Source organism: Protopterus annectens, chromosome 9.part0 (assembly GCF_019279795.1).
Source record: "Protopterus annectens isolate FY-2018-M chromosome 9.part0, PAN1.0, whole genome shotgun sequence".
In the NCBI taxonomy this organism is placed as follows: domain Eukaryota; kingdom Metazoa; phylum Chordata; order Ceratodontiformes; family Protopteridae; genus Protopterus; species Protopterus annectens.
The window spans coordinates 100,606,014-100,632,321 of record NC_056743.1 but is presented as its reverse complement, the minus strand read 5'-3'; the positions used below and the strand labels follow the sequence as shown (position 1 = coordinate 100,632,321).

Genomic DNA, 26,308 nt, shown 5'->3' with positions numbered 1-26,308 from the left:
GGGCTTTAGTGGCATAAAACAAAATGGCTATTGATTTATTCATTTTCTATATTTCTGTAGAGCTTAACAAGTACATTTCTAGAGATATAACAGATAAATTAATGTTTCTTTCTCCATGTAGGGCCAGTGTCAATCACCGTGTAGGTAAGCTGTGTGCAGGCCTTTATACTGTCCATCTCGGGGTGGTTGACTAAATTTTAACTGCACAAGTTTTCCACAGCTGCTAATTAAAATACAAGACTAGGGTCCTAGAACAAACTAAAAAAATTCAATCAGATGGAATAGAGCAAACATTTACAAAATGGTATCACTACACAGGTCATAAGTGCACTTAAATAGTTAAGCAGAATTGAAATAATTAAAATAATTTATTTTCTTTTTTCCATTTATTTATTTTTGAAAAGCTAATTACTTACAGTTCCACACATCTCCAAGTCTTGGATAAAACATACTGGGTGGGGGCAGCACTGTGCTGGAAATTGGATAGCTCTCTAGCTAGCTTCTATCAAATAAAGGCAATAATAGAGCTCTTTCAGAAACTTTAGCTTAATGTGTTAGTGGGGGATGGGGCAGAGAAAGAATGTAAAAGATAAGCAGAATACAAAACCTCTGAAGCACAAGCTGGAGCAGAGACAAGCTGTAGTAGAAGATTAATAGTGAAAGAATTAAGTTACCAGAGTATGCAGAAATTTACCAATAACACTGTTTGTGGAAAAATGTGGTAATAAATGATTAAGGCATATATCTGGTAATAGTACACAGTTCTGCCACAGCTGTGAATAAAACTACAATACTTTGTCCCAGCAATGTTTAAAATACAAATAAATAATTTTTACAAGTAATTCTACTTGTGGAAACAGAAGTGCAAAAATACAATGTTCCCACACCCGCTCATTAAAATACAAGACTAAGGTTTAGAACAAACAAAAAAATGGAATTGTGTGGAACAGCGCAGAAAAGTACGAAGTAGTATTACCACGCAAGTCACAAGTCCACTTAAATATTTAAGCAGAATTGACATAATTTCTCTTTTTTTGAAAGCTAATTGCTCATAATTCTGTACATCTCCATGTCTTAAATAATAGACCAAAACGTGGTTGGTTAGATTGGAGACAAGTAGTGTTGAGTTGAATTTTCAGGATGCAAAGAGTAAAGCATTATCAAAAGAACAAGTTTAATAGGTCCAAGGATCCATCACTTATGCTGAAATACCTTGAGCAGCAACTAGTTTTAATTCTATTTGAGCAGCAGGGATGGATGGAGTCCCTGCAAAATTCTATTAATGGTGTAGAAGACCCCTTTGAGAAATTTCAACTAGCTTTTAGGGAAGGTTCCGGTGTAGTCTAGTCTAGTCTATGATAATGGTTATTCTCAAGGTCAAGAAGGGAGTTTTGTATTTTGGGTTATATACGTCCATATCTCTGATAAATTTTGATCTGAAAACATTTGTTTAAAGTTGTGGCAAAAAGGGTGGAATGTGATTTCCTCATTTGGTTAGTGAAGTCCAAAAAATTGCTTTGTGAGAGGAAGAGATATAACAGTTAATTGGCTGGAGGTGGGATCTTTCATGTTTCATTGGGAGGAATCCAGTCAACAGGCAAGTATTATATTTTTTGATGTAACTAGGGATATTTATTACAACTTGCTCAGAGTTTCTATTTGAAATTCAGCATTGGAGATTGTATAGGGATAAATTTATTAGATGGATAAAGGCTCTGTTTACACACATTACTTTTTGTGTTACAGTTAATAAAGGCTTTTCTAATAGAGCAGCATAGAGAGAGAGATAAGGCAAAGGTGCCCCCTCTCCCAGTGGCTGTTTATTTTGATTATCAAAGCGTTTATGATACAAGGGAGATATTCCCATGGGGTTAAGTTGACAGGGGAATGACTATCTAGTGGTTTTCTAATGTTCACAGATGACTGTGTCCTTCTGAGTACAGATATTCCAAAAGTACTTGTGGGATTACTAAATGTCTTCCAAAAAATTTGGAGGAGTCTTGTGGCTGAGATGTAATTATATGAAGTTGGCCTTTATTTGAAGTAGTAATAACACCTGGGAGGTGGGGACAGATGAGTTTCCTCCTCTCCATTGTTTTAAATCTCTGGGGTTAATGTTAGGCAATACCTTGGAAGCCACAGCAGTAGGTAACATGGAGAGGATAAAGAGAAAATTAAAACATTAGGATTAATTCTTAGTAAATTTGGTACATCTCCAGGGAAAATACAGGCAGTTTGGACTATGATATTTCTGTGCATCAGTGATTTGTTTAAGAATATATACAGTTCTGCCAAGCGTCCAGCTATAAATGAGTTGCAAGAGCAATTGAATTTGTATATTTTGGGAGCTTCAAGGTAAAGCGTTTGAGCTTTGATGGCATACATCCCTAAGTGTTATGGGGGGGGGGTAGGATGCCAGATTTAGCTATGTATATTACAGCTTTTACATTAGGCTGGATATTAAATGAGCAAAAGAAAAGGTTCTGATGATGCTTTGAGAATGGGGATGATCTTCCCTGTATGGATTTAGCATAAAAATGTATCAAATCATTATATAGAGGGACTGCATGCAGCAAGAGATTCTGACATACCTACAGAGGACCTGAGGATAACATTTGGGACCACGCAGTAGTTATGAAGAGTATAGATGGACAAGTGAAAAGGGGGTGGATTGCTATGATGATTGAGAAGTAGGAAAAATTCCTCTATTATTCAGGCCTGATGCCTCGTCCCATTTGAACTGATATGGGTGAGACATAACTTTAAGGAAGAGAAGTGGATAACCTGAGTGCAGATTGGCTATATTTATTCCGGAAGTATTTATCCAGTGCGAAGGGAAAATGAAATACTACCTTGGGGAAAATGGAAGAGGACTGAAAAAGGTTGAGTGGGCCTTATTTATAAGGACCTCTGGGATAGCAGAGTGCAGGTAAGGTTTAAGCTCTTGATAAGGTGATGGCGGATTCAGGAGGAGGTAAAATTAATTACTGAGGAATGGGAAGAGGTGTCAGAAGCACCACAATACTTTAGTAGGTGACCTAAATACAGGGATCAGCAGATGAGTCTGACTTTGCTACTGATAACTGGCAGATGTTATGGAATTGTAATATTGTTAGACCTTATTGGGAGTATTTAGATAGGAGAGCGAGTGCTACCTTTTGAATTAAATAGTGCTCTAAAGTTTTGCAGGTTTTGGATATTTGCAGTTATGCCTAAGATGATAAAATGTAAGGCAATAATTCTAAAGGTGTGTCGGGTACTGCCTTGTGTGATTAAATTATTGTGCAGCAATCAGTGGAAATGTAGAGTCACCTTTGTATGGAAAAAGTGAAGGATCTTACTCAATATCAAGTAAGTCACATTATATATGATTTCAAAGATGCCCACTTTAGTGGGGCTACCCCTACTGAATGGCAACAACTGCTTGATTACTTTGGACTCTGAACATCTAACAACTAACCCATCATTCCGAGGGGAGACAAACTCCTCAAGTTCAAAGGGCAGACTTCTCAACAGGGACTTTATTATGCTGAGCAAGTAAATAGTGTATGTAATTATTTGGTTTCTTGTTAATTGTTGGGAGGGTTCAATAGTTTACAATTTGTTTTATATGTGTATGTTTTTCTATACAGGGGTTGTTGATTTTTAACTGATTTTAATAAATAGAATTTATGATAAAAAAAAATTCTAAAAGCCCAACAAACAATTCTGAATTCAAGGATTTCAAATGAACACACCATCTCACACTCTATGATGAGCTATCTAAATTTAGTTGTAATCTCACCAGACCAGACAGAGATGCACCTGCTTTATAAGGAGTTATATTTCTGCAAAAATAGGAAGCTAGAATGTGCTGTCCCTACTAGAACCAAAGATAACGTGAAGTTTAAGAACAAATAACCCTGGGGGCCACTACCTTAAATAAACTTTATAACGAGAAGAGCATTCTTAAATCATATAATACTTCTAAAATTCCTTACCTTAAGGACTACATAAAGAATATCCATAAGAAAGTGAAAGATACTCTCAAGGCTAGTAAGACAAATCATGAACTTAAGAGTATCCTTCGCTTCAGAAGCTAATGTAAGTCCTTTATTTACAATAGGAAATTATGACATCACTTATGATGAATGGGACCCACTCAAACCCAGCAAACATTGCAAGTATTCTAGCAGGCAAACTGTTTGCAAACTTTACCCGTGAAACAAAAATCTTCATTCCACAAATTCCCAAATCGCTCCAAATTCCACAAAGGAACATGTGCTGAAGATGCTCTGTAAAAAAAAAAAAAAAAAAAAAAATACTGTTCCATTGGGGCCTAATAACTTCTACTTGGATGCCTAATTAATCATTACACACATGCTGTTGCGTTGCCTCTCATTAGACTGATTACAGATAAATCCTGCAGCTAAACTCAGATTAAAGCATGGCAAACTGCAACAGTGATGACTCTACTCAAGACCCTGGACACTATAGCCCCATTAGCACAACTACTGAGTTGCAGTGTCACAGAAGACATAATATCTGACCTCATAAACTATGATATCAAAGGCCTTTTCAGATGAGACCCACATCAGTTTGTCTTGTCAAAGGGAGATGCTGCATACTCAGTTTAGTTAACTTCTTTAAAAAAGTCACACAGGCTGTAGACAGTGGTCATTCCGTTCACACAGTTTATTAATCTGGTCAAATCTGACATTACATACCATGCTGGCATTGTAAATAAGCTAAGCCTTAAAAGTAATCTGCATACATTGAGGTGGATTGACAGCTGATTTATAGACAGAACACACCCAGTTAAGTTGGCAGGTGCCTCCTTGGAAAGCATAAAGGAAAGTAGTGGTGTGCTCCAGGGGTCCGTGCTGGGACCCCTCCTTTTTGGAATATAGTTCTCTGATCTTCAGACCAGGAATTGTGGCCTTTGGTTAACTAAGTTGTCAGATGATTATAAATGAGCTTTGTTGTTATATTTTACTCTGATACCCACTCATGTCAGCAAGAATTAGCCTTTGTAAGCAAAAATAAAATGTAATGGCTAAAATTTCACATGAAAGAGTGTAGCATTGTTGCATTTGGTAAACAGCTCTCTCTCTCAGCATACAGTACAGTATTGCCAATAACCCACTCCAAGATGACAATGTAGTCTGAGATCTTGGAACATGCATTGATAATCCCCGTTACTTGAACCACCATGCAGCAGCAGCAGTAGTAAAAGTCCTATTTAGCACAACTAATATGTAAAAGTATATTATCCGGGTCAGAAGAAGTTACCTTACCTCTTTATGCAGCCCAGTTGTATCAATTACTGAGTACAATACACCCTTTGAGATGTACTTTTCAAGACTTAAGGAATTGGAAAAGCCACAGAGATTACTTACCAAGAGTATTGTTGACCTGAAGTCCCTGAGCAACCAAGAAAGCTTTGAGGCACTATCCTCTTACGCAATTGATATCCAAAAAAGGCAACGGAAACCCACACTGCTGCATGCAAACAGGTTTAATGATAAAAACAATCCAATTCACGTTGAGCGCTTTCTTTCACTATGGAACTTCATCAGGACAACAGTATCAGTGAATTAAAAGTTTTATAATACTGATAAACCAATAGAAACCAGGATGTAGTCATATGATTTATATGCCATCGCAAGCCAAATTAATAAAATATACTTACATTTCCATAATCCATACCCCATGATAAATATAAATGAAAAATGTAAAAATGTACTCACAAAAATCCTATTAAAACAGCACTAATAACAAGACTATTACACATAATGTTTTAGTTTTAGAACTGGTTCAATGGTGCAACCATCATTTAAACCAGGTGGTAATAAGGCATTTAATTAAATTTGCCATTTCAATTCTTGTAATGAAAAGTGTTTATCTAACACCCTAACTTGCACATCTTTTTTAATTTCCTGAATAACAAGAAAAACAAACTTATGTGTAGAATGCACCCTAATATGCCTATAGAGGGCATTAGTGTTTTTTGCTGCCTTAAGTCCAATGTATGTTCATAGATCTGGTCCCTAAACCTACGGTAAGTCTTTCCAACATAAAATGCTGGACAGTCCTGACATTGGGCTAAATAAACCACTTGAGAAGAAATGCAATAAAAATGGCCATTAATTTTAAGTCTTTTTGCCCCAATTGTAAAACTCTCACTTTCTATAATAAACCTACATTGGGAACAATGGCCACACTTACACATTCCCTTTCTACCTTCACCTTTCTTAGGCCAGGTGTATTCAGTAAGTTGTTTTAATGACCTGTCTTTCCTATACACTATAAATGGCCTATCCCCAAACTTATCCATTACCAAAAGATTAGTATTAAGTAATGGCCAATTCTTCTGTAAAACAGCTGCTATTTCAAAACTATCTAAATTATAAGTGGTAATAAATAAAGGTTTCAAAGATTTTAATGATCCACCCACTGAATTTGAATGTGTTGTACTAACACCCATATCTGACTGTTTAGCTGACAATATAGGGGAATATATTCCTAAATTTCTTTTAGAGGTAACAGTCCCAGTGGATATCCTCTGTTGAAAAACATGGTTGTTAGTTTGTCAGCTTACACTAGAAAAGTATCATTATCTGTCACCATCCTTGCTAACCGAACCAGTTGTCCCTTTATAACTGACTTTTTTTGGTGGTGGGGGTGCCAACTAGAATAGTGTAGGTAGTTGTTTGAAAAAATAGATTTTCAATGGATATTAGAAACATAACTCCCCTTTACATTATTTTTGCTTAAGGAGACATCTAGAAAAGAAATTTGATTCTGATCATAATTGTACGTGAACTTTAAAAAGTTAACAGTACAATTAATGTCCTCAACAAATTGAATGAGTTTCTCTTCCGATTCAATCCACAAAATAAAAAAATGTCATCCAAAAACTGGGTGTATGACATCCAACAATCATTAAATGTGCTGTTCAAAATAAACCTATCCTCCCATTCAGACATGACTACATTGGCAAACATAGGTGCACACACTGCACCCATGACTACCCCTGTCACCTGCTTAAATATTTGTCCCTCAAACCACAAAAAGTTGTTCTTTAACACTACTTCCATAAGAGAAACAATGGTAAAAATTCTATTATCACTACTTATACCTAACTTCATGAGTTGACTCTTGAACCAACTCAATCCTGTGTGATGAGGGATAGCAGTGAACAAGTTGCAAACATCAATAGTGACAAAAAAATCATGTTTAAATTCAACTTTACTTGGGTCTAAAAAATGCCAAAAGTCCCTGCAAATTTGTACAATTTTGCTTAAACAAGGTTTTACATCAGCATCTAAAAACTTTGCTATGAAGTACGTTTTTAACCTCTTAGCATCCACTATAGGTCTAAAAGGGGGGGGGGGTAAAAAGTTTCTATGTAATTTGGTTATACCAAAAATGTTGGCCAACTTAGGTTTGTCATTAACCATGAACTCATATTTGTGCTTAGTTCTAGACTCTTCCATCCACAGGTCAAACAACAATGCATCCATTTTAGCATAAGCTATATTGATTTTAACAGAAGAAACTTGGTAATCTTCCCCCAGCAATAGTTCATTCATCGCACTTACATAATCAGTCTTGTTCATTATGGCCAATCCCCCACCCTTATCCGGCTTCATTATTCTAATTTGAGTATCGGTGGTCACTTCTTGCAATAGTTTATTCTCAGAAATGGTTAGATTAGAAAATGTTTTTACATTTCTTTTTGCAAATATCTCTGATATGATGATCACAAACATGCTCAAAATTAGACAAACATTGCTGTAAGGGTGGGTTAAATGTACCTGAATGATGAACAGACATACATGTTCGTCTGAACTATCCTCTTATTCAATTGTTTATAGACAGTTGTGGGGAGATCTATGTCTTGTGGTCCATGCCAATCTTCTTGATCTTATATATCTTCACAAGTCAAACAGCTCCACTAACACTAGAACTGAGGCAAATATATTGCCTAAATCCTTCCCCACATTTGGAGTAAACTTCCTCTGCAAGTTAAAAAAAGTAACACTCTAACATCCTTCAAATGAAATCTGGATGGGTACATACACATTTACTCCAACACTCACCTGCTTTGTGCTTCTTGAGAAGAGGTGATAATGCATGAGGCTGAGTACTAAGGTGTAAATGGTTTTGAGAATTTCTTGACTTGTATTTTCTGTGATCCTATACATGGCTGGACCACTATTTCATATCTACAACCCAGTAATTTTTCAAGACATTTGTCTGTATTAGGAATGACGCAATATTGATTTCCACTACCTAAAGTGGTCCGTGTATTTTCCTCCCCAAAATAGTGGCCCATCAAATTATTTCCTGCTTTCACAAAAAATTCTAGTGTAATTAAGTGTAAATGTATGCGAATAAAGAGTGGCCTTTATGCATCAACTCAGCATGGTTCCAGCAAGGAGACCCTAATATATCAGTCTTGCAACTGTGTACTGACTACATCCTTAGCATCAACATCTGTGGAAAAGTTACAAGAGTTGTGTTTTGTCACTATGAAAGCATTCAGTATTATTAACATACTCTTCGCAGCAGATGTTTATAATTTAGTGGTGGACGTGTTCCAGGAATGTAGCCCTGTCAAAGTGCTCTGAATGATTTTATTTCATTTTATTATTGATTGATAACATGAGTGATTCATTATTCTGAGCTTTACTTATTTTATCCTTTTTTATTCCTTAATTATAAACATTTAAAAATAGTACACAAAAATTGCTAAGATGCTGAGTTCCATAATTTAAATACCATATATACTATGCAGGCATTAGACTATATAGGTGATATAGAGTACCTTAAGACATTTCATGATTTGTAAACATCATAAATCTTTAGCTCTCCACTTTCTTTTCACTTTACCAGCCCATTTCTGTGGGTAGTGAAATGAACCAGAATTACTTTACATTACACATGGCTATGATTCAGTAATACTGTGACTAGTACGGCCTACTTATAAAATATACAGTTAGCTAAACAATGGTGAACTATTTGAAGTTTCACCTTTCAAATTATTTCCAACATAAGTTATACGGCTTTATAAACTGTACTTCCTCGCTTATAGGATTGGTTGTCTTACAGTGATAAGAAATGTATCGATGCACCTTTTTCAGGAAAACAACTAATATATTTTCTTGAATCCGTTGATAACTGGGAATCATTTCATTTGGGAAATCTTTCATCCACCAGCTGTATTTCACATCTGAACCACCTGTTACTGAACAGGTCAATGTAACTTTACATAAGCCAGTAGAATAATCCAGATGATGATTTGATGAGATGTATGGCTTGGACACTGGTTCTGCAAATTAAATTTGTACAGGATTAGTTTCTCGGTACTAAGCAATACTTTTAATGATACTTATGCATTTATACTTGTATACATATATGTAAATAATACATTATTTAAGCAATAACCGATGACGTGGTGTGGTATATTAAAGATTTACCCATGGTTGGTGTGGTTTAATCATGAGGGCGAAGCTTGAGTGATTAAACAAAGGCAACCGTGGGTAAATCTTTAATATACCGCAACCACGGAGTCAGTTATTGCTATTATACAATGACATTATTGAAGAAAAAAAATACTTACTTTTCTTAAATAATGTCTTTGTATAACGGCAGATTACTGTTCTTCCACTGGTTGTGGCATACTGCTTCTTAGTTTTGATGTACTGCGCATGCATATGGGACTTGCTTTCCCACGCATACCCAGTACATCAATGCTTTGAAACAGTAGCAACAGAGAAAAGAAAGTCTCCATTGCTCCGTTTTTTTTTTTTTTTTTTTTAATTGTAAAAAAAAAAAAAAAGGTTTTGGGACAGTTTATACCAACGGAAAAAAGTCTGGGTGATTGGACCTTTTTCCGTTGGTATATTGTGGGATTTACAATGGGCACGCTGGTTGGGTTGGCCAATCAGCGTGCACGTTTTCAAATGTTAATAGGGAGTCATTGTATAATTCATTATATTTCCTTGATGGCAGAAGGAGTTAATAAGCCTGGACAGTCAAGACTTTTAATTATAACATTCTTTTTCCCATACAATCATAATTCCCTCTTATCCCTTTTTTCAGCGGACTCATACCCATTTTAATACCTTTGTGTGCTCCTTTTCCACTTCCACCAAGTCTTAGTAGTCCATTCTGTGGGTCTACAGTCCTCTCTGTGAAAAAATAATTTGGGAAATCAAGATATTTTCTACAATAGTATGCTGATGCTTCTTCCGTTTTACCCTTTCTGTTCATAATAACTACCTCATATATCCATGACCTAAACTTGTACACCAAGATCACATTGTTAATGCCTGTTCTGATCTCTAGACAGAAGAGTTCTAGGTCTCTTAGCTTCTGGACATATAGTTTATGCTCCATGATACGACTCTATGGTAGCTTGCCTCGAGACTGCCAATGGCCTGATATCAATTTCCTAATATGGCTGCCAGAAAAATAAGTAGTCTCCCCTTGGTCTTGTAAAGTACATTCTGGATTCTGTCTCATGGAAGAGACAACCCAGCATTCTGCTTGCTTCTGCTGTGATTGCCGTCTCACTTTGCTCCTGGTAATCCTATCCAGGTGTGGTCTACACTGCATAACCTTTCACATGAATTTTTTTTTATATACCCTTGTCCACTCTTCCTGACTAGTCCAGGGCTGTTGTGGCCTAAGTGCAGAACTTTAACTTATGCATTGAACCTCAGCTAACACTTGGTTAGACTTTCCATGCCCTTCATTAGACCTATCCCATCAGCATCTGTCTCTGTCATTAATAAAGATATTGATTCTCTAATCTATTACCTCAGTTATGTCTGAAATAAATGGACTGAGGACAAAATAGGAAATAGTACAAAATTGTCACTTAGCTAACGCCTGACATTTTCTCTCTCACAACAGCTCGCTGTGTCCTACCATTCATCCATGCAGTTGTTTACTTCATCAGCCTTGGCCCTAGTCCTCACCCCCCTCTAGTTTCCTATCACTCTTGCTTGTAGAACACAGTCAAGGGCTTGATGAAGTCCAAGCAGGTCATGTCTATTGGTACTCACTCCCATAACATGTTCCCCTGACATAGTAATAAAAAGCAGGTCATATTTGACTGACAGCTCCTTCTACCTGTGAACTCATGTTGGTTGCTATTGCGGAGATTGTTGTGCCATAGAAATGTTGTCAGTCTTCTCCCTCATCATTCTAAGAAGTTCATTGGACACCCCCCCCTCCATCTTGTACAGGGGTACCGCAATGCCTTTTTTCAACTCTTCTGGCACTGCAGCACTAGACAATCATGTGTTGAAGACCTCCTTCAAGATGTATGCCTGTATGTTTACCATATTTCTAAGAACACTGGAAGATTGCCCTTTCAGTCATTGTGCTTTATTCTATCTAAGGGCAACCAACTCCTTCTGACCCTCTCTGATTTATACCCTGCTCTGTCCATTATAACATTATTATATATTATATATTTAATAATATGTATTTTTATATATATAAATATATATATATATATATATATATATATATATATATATATATTATCATATGTACTATAACAGGACTGAATGACTACAGGCCTGTTGTTTTGACATCAGTGGTCATGAAGACTTTTGAGAGGTTGGTGTTAGCTCACTTGAAAGATATTACAACAACCATATAGGACCCCCTTCAGTTTGCTTATCAAGAAATCAGTCAGTGGATGATGCAGTTAATATGGGCCTGCACTATATCTTGACAACCCAGGGACATATGCAAGGTTCTGCTTGTGGACTTCAGCTCAGCATTTAATACAATAATTTCTGAACTTCTTCACTTGAAACTCTCCCAGCTTTCCATTCCTGCTTCCACCTGTCAGTGGATCACCAGTTTTCTAACCAATAAGAAACAGCAGGTGAAACTGGGGAAATTTACATCTAGCTATTGCACGATCAATACAGGTGCCCCCCAGGGATGTGTGCTCTCCCCACTGCTATTCTCCCTCTACACTAATGGCTGCACCTCTAAGGGACCCCTCTATCAACCTTATTAAATATGCAGACTATACAACGATCATTGGGCTCATCAGGAATGGTGATGAGTCTGCATACAGATAGGAGGTTGAGCAACTGCCCCTTTGGTGTAGTCGGAATAATCTGGAACCTAACATTTAAAACTGTGGAGATGACAGTGGACTTTAGGAGTGGTACTATAGTATTATCCTTCTTTATATTTAAAATGTCAGTTATGGAAACCTTCACGTTTTTGGGATCTATAATCTCAAGGGACTTGAAGTTGGAGACCAATGTAGGGTCCATTATAAAAAAAGGCACAACAGCGAATGTACTTTGTGACAGCTGAGAAGGTTCAACTTCCCACAGGAACAGTTGATTCAGTTCTATACAGCAGTCATTGAGCCTGTTCTCAGCTCATCCATATCAGTGTGGTTTGGATCTCTGTCTAATCATGACAAAAATAGGTTATATCAAATAGTCAGGTCTGCCGAAAATATAATTGGTGCTAGTTTGCCCTCCTTACAGGATCTGTACTATTCCAGAGTCATGAAAGGGGCAGGGAAGATCATCACCAACCCTTTACATCCAGGCCACCATCTTTTTGAACTATTGCCATCAGCTAGGTGTTATAGATTAATATGTACCAAAACAATCAGATATAACAGTTTTTTCCACAGGCCATCAAGTTCATAAACTGTTAACTCAGCTTATTAGGCTGGGGTATTCTTTTTCTCAAGCCTCCTAGGATTCTGCATTATTGTTTATATATTGTTTATACTTGTTTCTTTCAAAGTTTATCTCAGTATTTATTGCACTGAGTTGCACTTTGCAGCTTGTATGTATATGTATATTTACTTTTTTGTCTTGTTCTTAATAGTTATATGTATGTCGTTTGTCTTGTTCTTAATAGTTGTATGGATGTAATTTGCCTTGTTCTTAATAGTTGTGTGTATGTCATTCGTCTTGTTCTTAATAGTTGTATGTATGTCATTTATGTAATTCATACTTGGAGTCACTGAAACCAGAGTCAAATTCCGTGTATGCGTGCATCCTTGGCCAATAAAAGTGATTCTGATTATTCCCCAGTTCTGCTTATGAACAAATAAATAAATAATTAAAAAAAAAACAATACATGCAAGTTCTTAGTCTTACTGAATATACCAATTTATTTGTTTAGCCTTTGTTTACATGTCTGATTTCCCACATATTGCAGATAATTTTTCTAAAAGTATATATTATTGGCTTGAATTATTACAGTACTTCAGAATTTACCATATTTTAGTCTAGTTATATAAAATTCCACCACTGTCAGTATTGAGAAATTAAACATACTGGATATCGATTTAACACCCTTTTATGTTAATGTAGAGTTTTTCTCCCTATCGTTATATAACTTAGATATGCAACAATTTTCTATTTTATTCTTTTATGTTATAATATGCTGCTTGCTGCATGCTACATTATGTTATGTTGTTATATTAAATTATACTTCTTTATTATATTATGCTATATAGCTGCATTAAAATAAATATATTCAGCACAGCTTTTCAAAAAAGTGTATAAGGTATGTTACTTTAAAGAGGCAAGATTTTCACCCTAGTAGGACTTAGATTCAAAAAGGAGGCATTAGCTGTGCAACAACTGGAGAAAATAAAAGAAGAATTAAAATATAGCAGCATTATGGAAGACATTTAGGCTGGAATTCAGAAAGGATTACCACAAGGGGTAAGCCATACCACCATCATCTTCCTCCTGCTCTTGGTAACCCTTGCCAATTCAATGACTACCTTTCCACAGTGATTTCCAAGTAGTGGGACATTAAAGCAGAGCACTGTCTCACCATCCATGGTAGACAGTAATGAGGCAATCCTGGGGAGCAGCTAAAGATAATTTATGGAAATATCTGAGGCTACTGATTTATATTGATTGTCAAGCTATTAAAGAATTGCTTGACTGTGTAAATTACCATTGCCAGCAAAAAAAAATTACAATATCAAAAAATGGCAGCCGCCCCTTGACTTCAAGGGAAGAAGTCATATTGCAAGTGCAGTGAAGTTCATCAGATGCATAGGCTGTTAATGTAAACATTAATGCCAACAGAGGCCTGACAGTGTTAGTGGTAAAAAATAAAATTCAGAAACGTGCAAATGAAATAACGAGGTTGTCTCATTGCAGCTAAAGTGGTTTCTGAACTGCTTTTTTCATAGATCTTGTAAACTGACATACACAAGTCATGTGAGCACTAACAGGTTTTATAAATCTCAGGGTTCGATTCGCCATAAAAATGTGCCTAATAGATTTTATTATTATTATTATGACAGTGGAATATTTTCATATAATGTTATGTGTCCTCTAGAGAAACAGATTTATTACAACTTGTATTTTCCTTGATGTGGGTGTCAAGACTCAGCCCTATTTAAAGTGTGGTGTTGTGTATATAATATGGTATAAAGGTGGTTTGGTGCTAAATGACACCAAAATCCATCAAGAGGACCTTTCCCAAACAAATTGCTGGTGTTAAAACCATGAACCAAACCATGAACCAAAAATAAATGCCAAGAAATCTGTAATCATGTCCTTCAGTAGCTATGACTTTCTTTGTAACTATCACAATGACAACTCCAAAAACCAAGTCAAAGAAGGTACCACAGGCAAAGGAAAATAAATGGCTCTATTCCAGGCCTAAAAGCTGTTTTTTTTAACAGTACAAGCATTGACAACACAACAGTGAAATTTGATAGTGTAGTTAGTGATCTGGGAACTTGTACTGGTAATGAACTCTTCTTTGATAACAGTATAGCCACTATTGTCAGAATGTTCTTTATCACACAGGTTATAGCTAAATATATGATGTCTAAGTCCAGGGATGTAATCATTCTACCGTACTCGACTTTTATCAGGCTGATCATTGAATATAATGCCCTATTTATTATGTATCTGTCCAAACACTTGTCACAACTGGAGTGACCACAACACTTCCTCACTAAAAAAAAGTCACTCTCTGCTATAACCATAATGCATTTAAGAATATAGAACTCAGGTTTTACAACATAAAATATATTATGGACACAAAGAAGTATGAAACACTATTGTCTGGCATTGCTGACTGATTGTAATGGTCCATGGTTTAAAAGCATCATGCTCATGGCTTCCAAACAAAATGGGGGAGCCCTAGATGACACCATAAATACTACCCTAATCCATCTAAAAATTAATAGAGCAACAGATATTGTATCAGAATACATTTTCTGAACAACGAAGAATGACACAAATGTCAGGTATTATTGACTGTAATCATTCATAATTCACGAAGGGAGGTAGAAAAATAAAGGATATTCTGTTAACTCTTGGACAGGTAGGAGGTATGGTTGTGTATATATATGTGGGGGCATGAGTGACGGGGTGCCTCTGCTAATGTGATATAATGTCCACCAGTGGTGATTACCAAAAGAGCATATGAAAACTATTTGTTAGCACTTGTGTTAACTACCAAGTGATTGAGATACGCAGCTAATGTGTCTCAGAATCACTCGTTTCTATGACAACCAGAAAAGGCCCTTTTTGCCATAGCCATTTGCAGCCATGTCTTTTTTTTTCTGAATCCTAGACTATGTCATTTAAAGAAACTTTATGACATGTATTTTTAACATGTAATAGAGTGAAAAAAGTTGTGGAAAAGACTTTTGCAAATAATCTTATCACATAATATAGAAAACAATAATATGAATATACATTATAAAAAAGATATATACTAAAATAAAATTCTGAATGGATGAATGAACAGCACAATACAAAGACCTGCTATTTAATGAAAAATTATTGTGTACATGCATTGAGAAGAACAAGAGTGAAGTTATTTTATAGCAAAAAGAGAGAGGTGTATTCATTTATGTAGAGTTTTTTTAACCATAGATTGGTGTTGCTTTGTTTTCTCATTATGCAAGTAATCATGCGACATATTTATAAATAAGTACATGTGAGTATAGGATGTTAAATACAATAAGTACATCTGTGTAATAAAGGGTCCCCGCCTGTTTTCCAGTTTGCTATATTATAGGCCCTGGTATTAAGACACAGTGCAGGCATAATCATGGCCAGCCTTCCTCTTTTTACTATGTCTACAAGTCAAGCCCTGCTGCTCATTAACCTTGAATGCAGCTAGGCAATAGTGCATGAACAGCACCTAATTAAATATACTTCTTGCATTGCAATGCCGACCGTAGGAAGTGTGGGTCAGAGTCAGTGTTGGCTGGTGACTTCAAGTCAAAGGGGGACTGCAGGAGACAGCTGAATGGGTGGGGGGGGTTGATCGGAATGGGTGTGGCCAACTAGAAAGGGGAGGAGCTATGCTCAAAAAACAGAAAAACTGTAACTTTAATTAAATACGCTGCCCTGGGTACCAAACCATCATTATGAGAGTCCAATCAAGACAAAATGAAGTATAGAAGAAAAAAATATTTCAGTGCATTGGCTGCATGACAGCTTACTTAATATTTAAATGGAAACACAAAGGTTGTGAGCCATGAAAAAATAAATTACTTTTTAAATACATTATTGGAATGCCAGTCAAAATCAAGTATAAGAAAAACAAGCAGCACTCAACTCAAACCACATCTCCTTGCACTGCAGTTCTAATTATAATTTATATTCAAAAAACAACAAAATGATACCTATAAAACACTGGATACCTTCGCTATAACACAATGAAATATAAATCAAGCAAAAAAGTAGCAAAGGTCTGGCTTTAAACTATCCAGCAGACATAAATATCCAGGCAGAATCCAATAATATTGAGCAGCTCTATTTTATTCAGCACAAGCGCTTTCACAATAGCTTCATCAGGTGCATACTGATAAATAAATAAATAAATAAATAAAATGTACACCTTATATAGTCATTACAATCACATGACATCAATTAATATTTAAAATGAAACAGCATACTAAAAACTTGCCACAAAATGCAATACATATAAACATATAAAACACTACAATGTGCATAGTTAAAATACACAAATAAATCATTTATGTAGACCTCTTTTTTGTAAAATGGGTTTTAACGGTATATACTCATTAAGGCCATGTCCATAGTTGGCTCTAAGCCTTACTATCCATTGTGCCTCTATTTCTTCAGTTCTTGCTCTAATGTTACCTCCCCTAATGGTAGTGTAATTTCTTCCTAATACAGTAAATTTAAATGTATGATGCATATCAGTGTTTTTCACATGCTTAGCCAGAGCATTCGTAATATTTAATTTCTTTATGTGGTATAAATGCTCTCTAATTCTTTCCCTAAGAGTACGATCTGTTTTACCCACATAAAATTTGTTGCATACAGAACAAGAAGCCAAATATATAACATGGGTAGTATCACATGAAGCTGAAACCCTAATTGTATATATTTCACCTGTATCAGGATGTTGAAACATAGTTTCCCTTGAAATATAGATGCAATACTTACATTGACCATATGGTTTGGTAGCACCTATTAGTTGTAGGGAATTATCTTGTTTGTTCGTACATAGCCTATTCTTCAGTGATTTTTTATTTTTAAATGAAAATTGAGGTTTAATACCTATAAGATCTCTAATGTCTGTATCAGTCATTAAATGTCCCAATGCTCATTAATAATACTTGTATAATAAGAGACATCTCTAGTATAGCTAAGTGCCATTCTAAGTTTATTATAATTTCTATGTTTGATTCTATGTGACGGACCTGAATAATACGGCCTTGCTGTAGTATCTCTCAAGTTCCTAACCTTTGCTGAATTCCTATCAATCAAACTTCTCTCATTTCCTCTTTCTATTAAATTAATTTCAGTTGCCTGCATTTGTCTCTCATAGTCATTCCTATTCACATTTAGCCTAGAAGCCCTAAAAACTGGTTTTTGGCTGCATTACTAAAAATAAACTGCGGGTGCATACTCTCTCTTTTAAGTAATTGATTGGCATGACATTCCTTTCTATACAGCTTGGTAGAAATTTACTTTGTTCATCTTTGTAAACATATATATCTAAAAAAATTATACCACTCTCTGAAACATTTAATGTGAATTTTAAAAAGTCGCTTGAACTGTTAACATATATTTTAAAGTTGTCCAGTTGTTTTATTGACCCTTTCCAAAGAATAAAGAGGTCATCAACAAACCTCCTATAAAATAAAATTAATTGACTAAAAGGACCTGATAATAAATATTCTGTTTCCCATATTGACATACCAGGATTGGCATAGCTATTAGAGCAAGAACTACCCATAGCTACCCCATGCTTTTTCCTAAAAATCTTATCTCCAAAAGTAAAAATATTATTATTAAGAACTAAATTCAGTAGTGTCATAATCAGACTAATGTTTGCTTCTGTGAATTCACTATTACTACTAAGTAGTTCGGTTACATATTCTAAACCAATTTCATTCGGTATCACCGTAAATAAGGAAACTACGTCTAATGTAACAAACAAGAATTTTCCACTATAATTATTAACATTCATTTCACAAACTAAATCACATAAAAAGTGCTCAGTATCTCTCAAGATTACTGGAGAAGTACTAATTAATAAGTTGTTTCTCCAAAAAATTAGAAAGGGCTTCAGTACTCCAATTATGTCCAGCTACTATAGGTCTTAGAGGAGGTTTAGTAGGCAAAAATGAAAAGCAAACAAGAAACAAGCTCAACCTACATTAATTAAAGGATTACTGCACATGTTATGGGCCACACGCGATAGATTGGCATTCTGTTTAGTTTGCAGGTAAAGCCTGCAAAGATGACTGCAAGTCTCCAACAAATGTAATGAGCTTCTTACAATAATGTAATCTTGTCCTTTATTACAAATACTGTCCTATGCATTTCAGTACCCAAGGCTTATACGTTATCTAGTTATGTAAGTATTTTTTGCATGGCAACAACAGAAAGACTTACAGTGTTGGCAATTCTTTAACAGTATGCTTATTAAAACTTATTTGCATCTTACAATCTCAGACATATGCTTACCCGATGGTCATTAAAGCATTGCTACTTAAACACAGAGCAACAGGCACTTTCTGAATAATAACAAGCATACATTAACAGTATATGACAGAAACCAGAACATTCTGCAAAATCAAGGACAGATGAAAAGCCACTGTAGTACTTGTGTCTACCTTGGCTGGGGGGAGTACTCTGTACATTTACACTGCAAAACTGCTGCTTGCCTTACTTGGACACATCCGGAGTCACTACATGAGGGACTGGGGTACAAGTATGTCACAATTTGAAATGTCTCCGGCTGGCTGTGATAGCCCTGACACATTTGTCATACCTCTCAACCTCAGAGCAAGAAATCTGGACAAAGCCATACATAGAAGTGGAACAAAGGCCGAAAAATAAGGACATTTTTTAAATATTGCTCTTATAAACTTAGAAAGATAATACAATAATTGGTCTTAAATTAGTATGAATTTTCTGAAGGGTATGAAATCTGAAACTGAAATGTCTGTCATTATTTTCTAACTTCAGCCTTTAATGATTTGCCACTAATTTGTCAAAAATATACAATTTTATGAAAAACAGACCAAAAATGTGATGCAAAAATATAAAATAGCCACACAATACAGATGGGAACCTGTCAAAGAAGGGGCACTTTTTCAATATTAGTACTGCTAACTTGAGCAGCTGACAAAATAAAATAATCTACATGCATTTCTGAAATAAAAGTAATCTATAACTCTGATTATTACATTTATTTATTAATCGTAAACCCTCCATGTTTTCTTCCAAAATTGCCATTTTGCAGAGGGATTATTAGGGGAAGAGCAACATTTTAAGCCAAAATTGGGGACAGTTGAAAGGTTTGGATATGCCTAATTTTATAAAGCAATTTATTTGCACGTAACTCTCAACCTGTTAATGCAGGAAATCTGGACAGGCCAAATATATCGGGGGAACATATAAACAGTACTAAAAATTGCTCTTGTATAAACTGAGACAGTTGATAGAATAACAGGTCTTGCTTTAGCATGCATTTTTCTGAAGGTTATGAAATCTGAAACTCAGTGTCTGTCATTATTTAGTGACTTCATTCCTAAATGATTTGCCAGAAAACAACACATTTTATGAGGAACAAACCAAAAATAAGAAGCAAAAATTCATTCTGCAAAAATTTGGACAGTTGAAAGGTATAGTTCAGCTGGGCCTGTCTTTAAGTTTGCCACCCTTCCCCCCTCACAAAATCATGGTCGAATGGAGCCCCCCCCCCCCCCCTGCAGCCATCCCAATGAACCATTACTTGCCTATTTCACCCCATTTGCCATAAACACTAATGTGCATACTGCTTTACTTCTGCGATGATTTGGACTTCATTTGAAAGTTTTATTTTGCATTTTGCAGTGCAAACCCTAATAGATATCTGCTAAACAAAGCAATGCAGTCTCACAATGAAAATAGACTTCGCATTAAATCTTCTCTGTCCTTGAAACTCACATGCATTGAAACAGCATTGAAACCCACATTCAAAGAAAACATTTTGCCAGTGGCAGATCAAGATTAACTTTTGGGTTTGGACTGTTTTCAAATCACAGGCCTCTTGCACACGAAATATACACATGCTCTTTCATACACCTTCCTGATTGTATTAAATTATGTTCTTTGTACAGTTTTAGAGGGCATTTTAAATTTATTGTTTTGAACATTTTTCCAGTAAACAATGAAACAAAATGCATGCACCAATAATGACAAAACTGCCCAATTCAGAACATTTCCATCATAAAAGTCTACTCAAACTTTTACAGTCCACCAGTATCAGTACATATGCACAATCTCTGAAGAAGAAAATCTTCTAAATCATCTAAATAATTCCACATTAAAGAGATCTGTAACTAATGAAGAGGTTGCTGCTAGCAAACAACTTTATATTTCATTGTTTTATCTACAAATAAAGTGCCTGTTGCCCTTGAGGAATAAATTGCTTATCTTACACTAAAAACAAATGATAAGCTAGTAATATTGCAATAGAGAATGGATGGCAACTGATAACAGGTTCATAGTTACTAGGTATCATCACCAAAAGGAGTGCAGCATCCACCCCCTTTGCAATACAGTACAGTATCAGCAATACATCTACCTACTGTGGAAGTAAAACCCACAGCCTTCTGCATCAAAGGCAAGTACACTACCTGCTGTGCTATAAACAATTCAAGCAGACTCAGCATAAGCAGCTCTTAGCTCCTTGTAAAATCTACTCACTTAGCTGCATCTCTGAACTCTGCATCACACGAAATCTGGAAAAAGCCAACATTTATTGGGGGGGGGGACAAAAGCCCAAAAACCAGGAACACATTTTAAACATTGCTTGTATAATGTTGGAAAGTTGCTAGAATAAAATGCTGTTACCACCATACAATTCAGTGCCAAGCCTTGAACCCAGGACCATGTGTAAAACAATCAGAGCATCACACCACTATGCCAAATCAGCTGTTTTGTGAAAGAGAGGAAGACTGAAACTTAAATGGCTACCATTTAGTGACTTCAGTTCTCACCATAGCTTTCAACCTATTAGAACAAAACACCTGAACAACGCCAATAATGGAGGAATACAGCCCCCAAACATATTCAGTGTATTCAGGTCTCATGATAGCTCTCAACCTCTTAGCAAAAAACACCTAGGCAAAGCCAGTAATGGGGAAATACAGCCCACCAGACATATTCAGTGAATTCAGTTCTTACCATAGCTCTCAACCTTAGCACAAAAAACCTGGATGAAGCCAATAATGGGTGAATACAGTCCCAGACATAGGGAAAATTTTTAAATATCCATCTTATAAACTTATAAAATTGCTAGAATAAAAGTTTTTCTGTTACCATGTACTTTGTGAAGAATATGAAGTCTGAAATTCAAATGCTTGTCATTTTTATTTAACATTTGTTAATCAGGAAAGTCTGACTTGGAACAAAAGCCAATTTTCAGCAGAGGCCCAGGGAGAAACTCCAGACAGACACGTCTTTGTAAGATGGGAGGACACCAGATCAACCAGAGGAAACCCACACAAACACAGGGAGGACATGCAGACTCCACACAGAAGGCACCCTAGCCAAGAATCAAACCAGAGAACCTGTAGCTGTCAGGCAACAATGCTACCGCTGCAGCAATGCACTATTGATTTTGTAAGGACACAAAAATACAGAAACCACAGCTTTTATGTGGAACAGAACAAGTACGAGGGAAAAATTTGCAACTTTTTTACAAATGGTGGGTAGAGAGTTCAGGCTCTTTCCACCTGGGCCCAAGGTAAAGGGTTCAAGCCTATTCTCTACCCACCACCATATAGCGCACACACACACACACACACACACACACACACACACACACACACACACACACACACACACACACACCATTTCCTACCTGAAAACGAGAGAGCAGGCTCCAGTAACAGTCCCATGAGTCTTCAGTGCCCTACCTGAAAAGGTAAAATGAGAGAGCAGACTTCCATCTACAGTCCTTCCGTTCCCTACATCCACAGCCCACGCAGCTAAGTGTCTTCCTGGGGAAGGTTTCTCCATGAGAGCAGGCTCCAGCCTGCGGACGTTGCAGTCTGGACGTCATCTGTTCTGTGCAGTCGGCACCGCATAGACTTCTGGGCTGCATGGGAGAGATGGCCTTTCCTCCTATCTGGACTGCTGACAAAGCAGTCTGGAATTCCCAATCTGTGTAATGATGCATGCGTCGAGTTTCGGGACTATTTTTTCACAATCTTTTTATTTTGTTTTTTTTCTTTTTTCCACAGCTGGGGGGGGGCTGCAGTCCTATAGCACGAGCCATCCCTGGTCAGAGTGTAGTGCAGTCACAAGGAAGTACGAGCACCGGTGATGCTTGTCCAACATGCACACACCTTGAAACTGCTCTGCATGATCTCACAGGCACAGTAAAGACAAGAAAGATAAGGTATATGGCAGCCTTAAATGGCCTTGATGCCTGTGTGCTGATCTATTTTTGACCAAATTAAATGATGGGCATGGGATAGTGGTGGAAACAGTTTATGTATATAAAGAGAATGTAAGTTGGGGAAGTTAGTTAGAGGCAGGTAAGAAGGTTAAGGTATGTAGCAGGAGCACACAAACATAAATGACAGACAAGACTGAGAGGGAGGTACTGAATCATTCCTAGTTGGGGGGGCAATGGAGAAGGAGGCATCAGACACAAAGTGGAATGATATTGGTGATGGGGAGGACTGGACAACCAACAGGTCAGACAAGTAGACTAAAGCGAGGGGAATAATAAGAAGGGGATAATATGGGGTGTATAGCTGCATGATTATTCCACACCACTGGTTCACTCACCAATGGGTCTTGGCTGTGATGTTAATGCCAATGCAGGACAAGGATGTGACTCAACAAGTCAATGGAGGAGGGTCTCAAGCCAGCCAATTCAGCATCCAGCCACTCAGTAACAATGTCTCCCACCATATCCTCCAGGTGTCACCAGTTAACATATGTGTCACCTTCACTGTCATTGCTTGATGCAATGTTATAGCAGTGGGTGCTACGGGGGGAGGTGGGTGACTAGGGTGGCTAGGGACACGTCTGTCTAACATTGAAGGTAGTAGTATAGTTACCACTGGTGATGGGTTGATAGTCCTGGTTGGTAGCAGGGGTGCAGATCTTGGATGCTGCTGCATATAAATGTAAAATTAATGGACAGAAACAAAATAAAAAGCAAACAAATGTATGTAATGGAAAGAACAGAAAGAAAGAGGGTGTGGGAGAGAAAAGTACAAATACAGTGAAATAATGCAGGTAAAGCATTCTCTGAAGTTGTACTCTTTATCTGTACTGTAATGCAAAGGTCATGAAACAACCAATCCCATTGTAACAGTTACGTGCCAACCTCCAGGGGACTTGATCCTACAACCACAAAAGCACTTAATGTGCATGCTGAGATATAGCAGCAGTGTGAGTGCGTGAGTAGGCTAGGAACTACTAAAATTAAAGAGAGCCTCCTAGACTGGATAATAATTAACAGGACAAACACCCTGTACCAGGCAGGTGTCCTCCCTGACACCCTCAGTGACCATAAACCCACTTTTCTATTAAAACCCAATCCACCCCTAACTCCAGATCAATAACAACCCACAACACAAAAAACTTTGACCCCAACAAATTCAAACTCGAACTAAAATACCATAACTGGCGCATACTAAAGACCTTACCCCTAAAAGAAGCTGTAAACCATTTCAACAACACCTTCTTAAGTATCCTAAATGCCCATGCCCACCCCATATCATTAAACTCAAAGCTAAAATTGTTCCCTGGCTCACTAAAGAGACTAAAAAGAGAATTTCTGAAAGGAACAAAGCCTGGCACACCTGGAGAGCCAGTAAAACCCCAGCAGCTAAAGCACAATTCCAACAGCTCAGAAATGAAACAAAAAGGTCAATCCTCCTAGATAAAAATAATTATTTCCTTGACCTACAAAACAAGCACCAAAACAACCCCAAGAACTTCTGTGCAGGTATAAACAATATACTCCACCCTGGCCGCCCCTCCACCCCTTCCGCTAATGAAGTCACAAATATACCAGACACATTTAACAAATATTTCATAGAGATTATTGCTAACCTTGTTCAAAGACAGCCAACAACTGCTACCACTAATCACCTGCAACCTGCAGATAGACCTAAAACTTCCTTCCAGTTTCTATCCATCCCAACCAACTATGTCAAAAAGTTACTACTTAAACTCAAACCTACCTCACTAGCAGCTGATAACTTACCTGCTGAATTCATTCAGCTGGCTGCTAATGAACTTGCCTTCCCCATATCTATTCTACTAAATAGATCTGTCTCAGAAACCTCAATCCCACCCATCTGGAAAACCTCCTATATTATCCCCCTCCATAAAGGTGGAACCTCCACCGATCTCATCAACTATCGCCCCATAGCCATTCTGTCTACTCTGGCCAAAATACTTGAGAAATGCATCCACCACCAACTCATGCCATACCTGCTTAACAACCAGCTGCTTTCTCCTACACAGCATGGATTTAGGCCAACACATAGCACTATCACTGTCCTACTTTCCTTCGCAAACGTCATCAATCAAAACAAACACATAGGCAAACTAACTTCTGCCATATTTCTGGACCTATCCAAGGCCTTTGATATGGTCAGTCATGCCAAACTGTTACATGCCCTTGCTGATCTCTGCCTAAGTAACCAAACCCTAGCATGGTTTCAGAACTACCTACATGGGAGACAACAAGCAGTGCGGTGGGACAATAGCTTATCCTCATTGCTACCCATCACCACAGGGGGTCCCACAAGGATCCATTTTAGGTCCTCTCCTATTCTCCATGTTAACAAACAATCTTCACATTATTTGTCAAAATACAACAGTTATACAATATGCTGATGACTCTGCACGTGTATGTTCAGCCAATGACCCTCAGACACTTCTCTCTCTATAACACAAGTCTTCCATACTACAGAAAACTGGTTTATTAGCAAATACCTAATTCTAAACCCCCCAAAACCCAAACTATTACTGTTCCCACCCACCAAAATTACCACCGAACACATTCCACTTAACATAGTTTCCAGAGATGGGACCATCATCTCCCCTGACACTCGCACCAAATTGCTAGGAGTTACCATCGATAATAACCTCAAATTTGATCATTACATTAACCAAACCATTAAAAATATTCACAAAAAACTGAACAGTCTATATAAAAATAAATTGTTCCTAACACAAACTGCTAGGATAACAATTGCTCAGACTCACTTTCTCTCAACGCTATTCTATTCCTCACCCATACTTACCAACCTACCCCAAACTGAAATTGGCAAGCTCAACACTTGTTATAATCAAATTGCAAAATTTGCAACAGGTGCCCCCTATCGTGCCCATCACTGCCTATCCCTAAAGCAACTTGACTGGCTTGAATTCCCTAATCTCCTGAACTATTATCAACTATCCTTTGCCCACAACCTCCTATTATTCCCAGACAAAACCCCATCACTGGCTAATCTGCTAGTACCCCAAGCTAATACCAGACAACTTTGGTCTAGCAACAAAAGACTAATTAAGATTACAAAAACCAACGCAGCAGGTGACTCCCTCTTCCCCAGTTATATTGGCAAAATCTAGAACTCCCTACCAAAGTCTATTACCTCAGCTGTCTCAAAGGACACATTTAAAAAACTCTTGCAGGAACACCTCAAGCACTCCTGGATCTGCACATGCTCACCACCTGGCTAAATCCCCCCCCCCCCACACACACACACACACACACCTATAAGTAATTAATTGTATTTCACTCTCTTGTAATACTGAACATTCCA

General features: G+C 37.1%; 1 protein-coding gene across 1 annotated transcript in view; it reads right to left on the bottom strand.

The window, feature by feature from the left end:
• Nucleotides 1-6,848: 6,848 nt before the first annotated feature.
• LOC122811065 (SLAM family member 9-like) overlaps nt 6,849-26,308 on the bottom strand; it is a 463,730-nt gene continuing 444,270 nt past the window's right edge. The window contains exon 4 of the mRNA XM_044082619.1: nt 6,849-9,316. Coding sequence (XP_043938554.1) covers nt 9,027-9,316 — 290 coding nt within the window. The 3' untranslated portion in view covers nt 6,849-9,026. The remainder of the gene's footprint in view (nt 9,317-26,308) is intronic.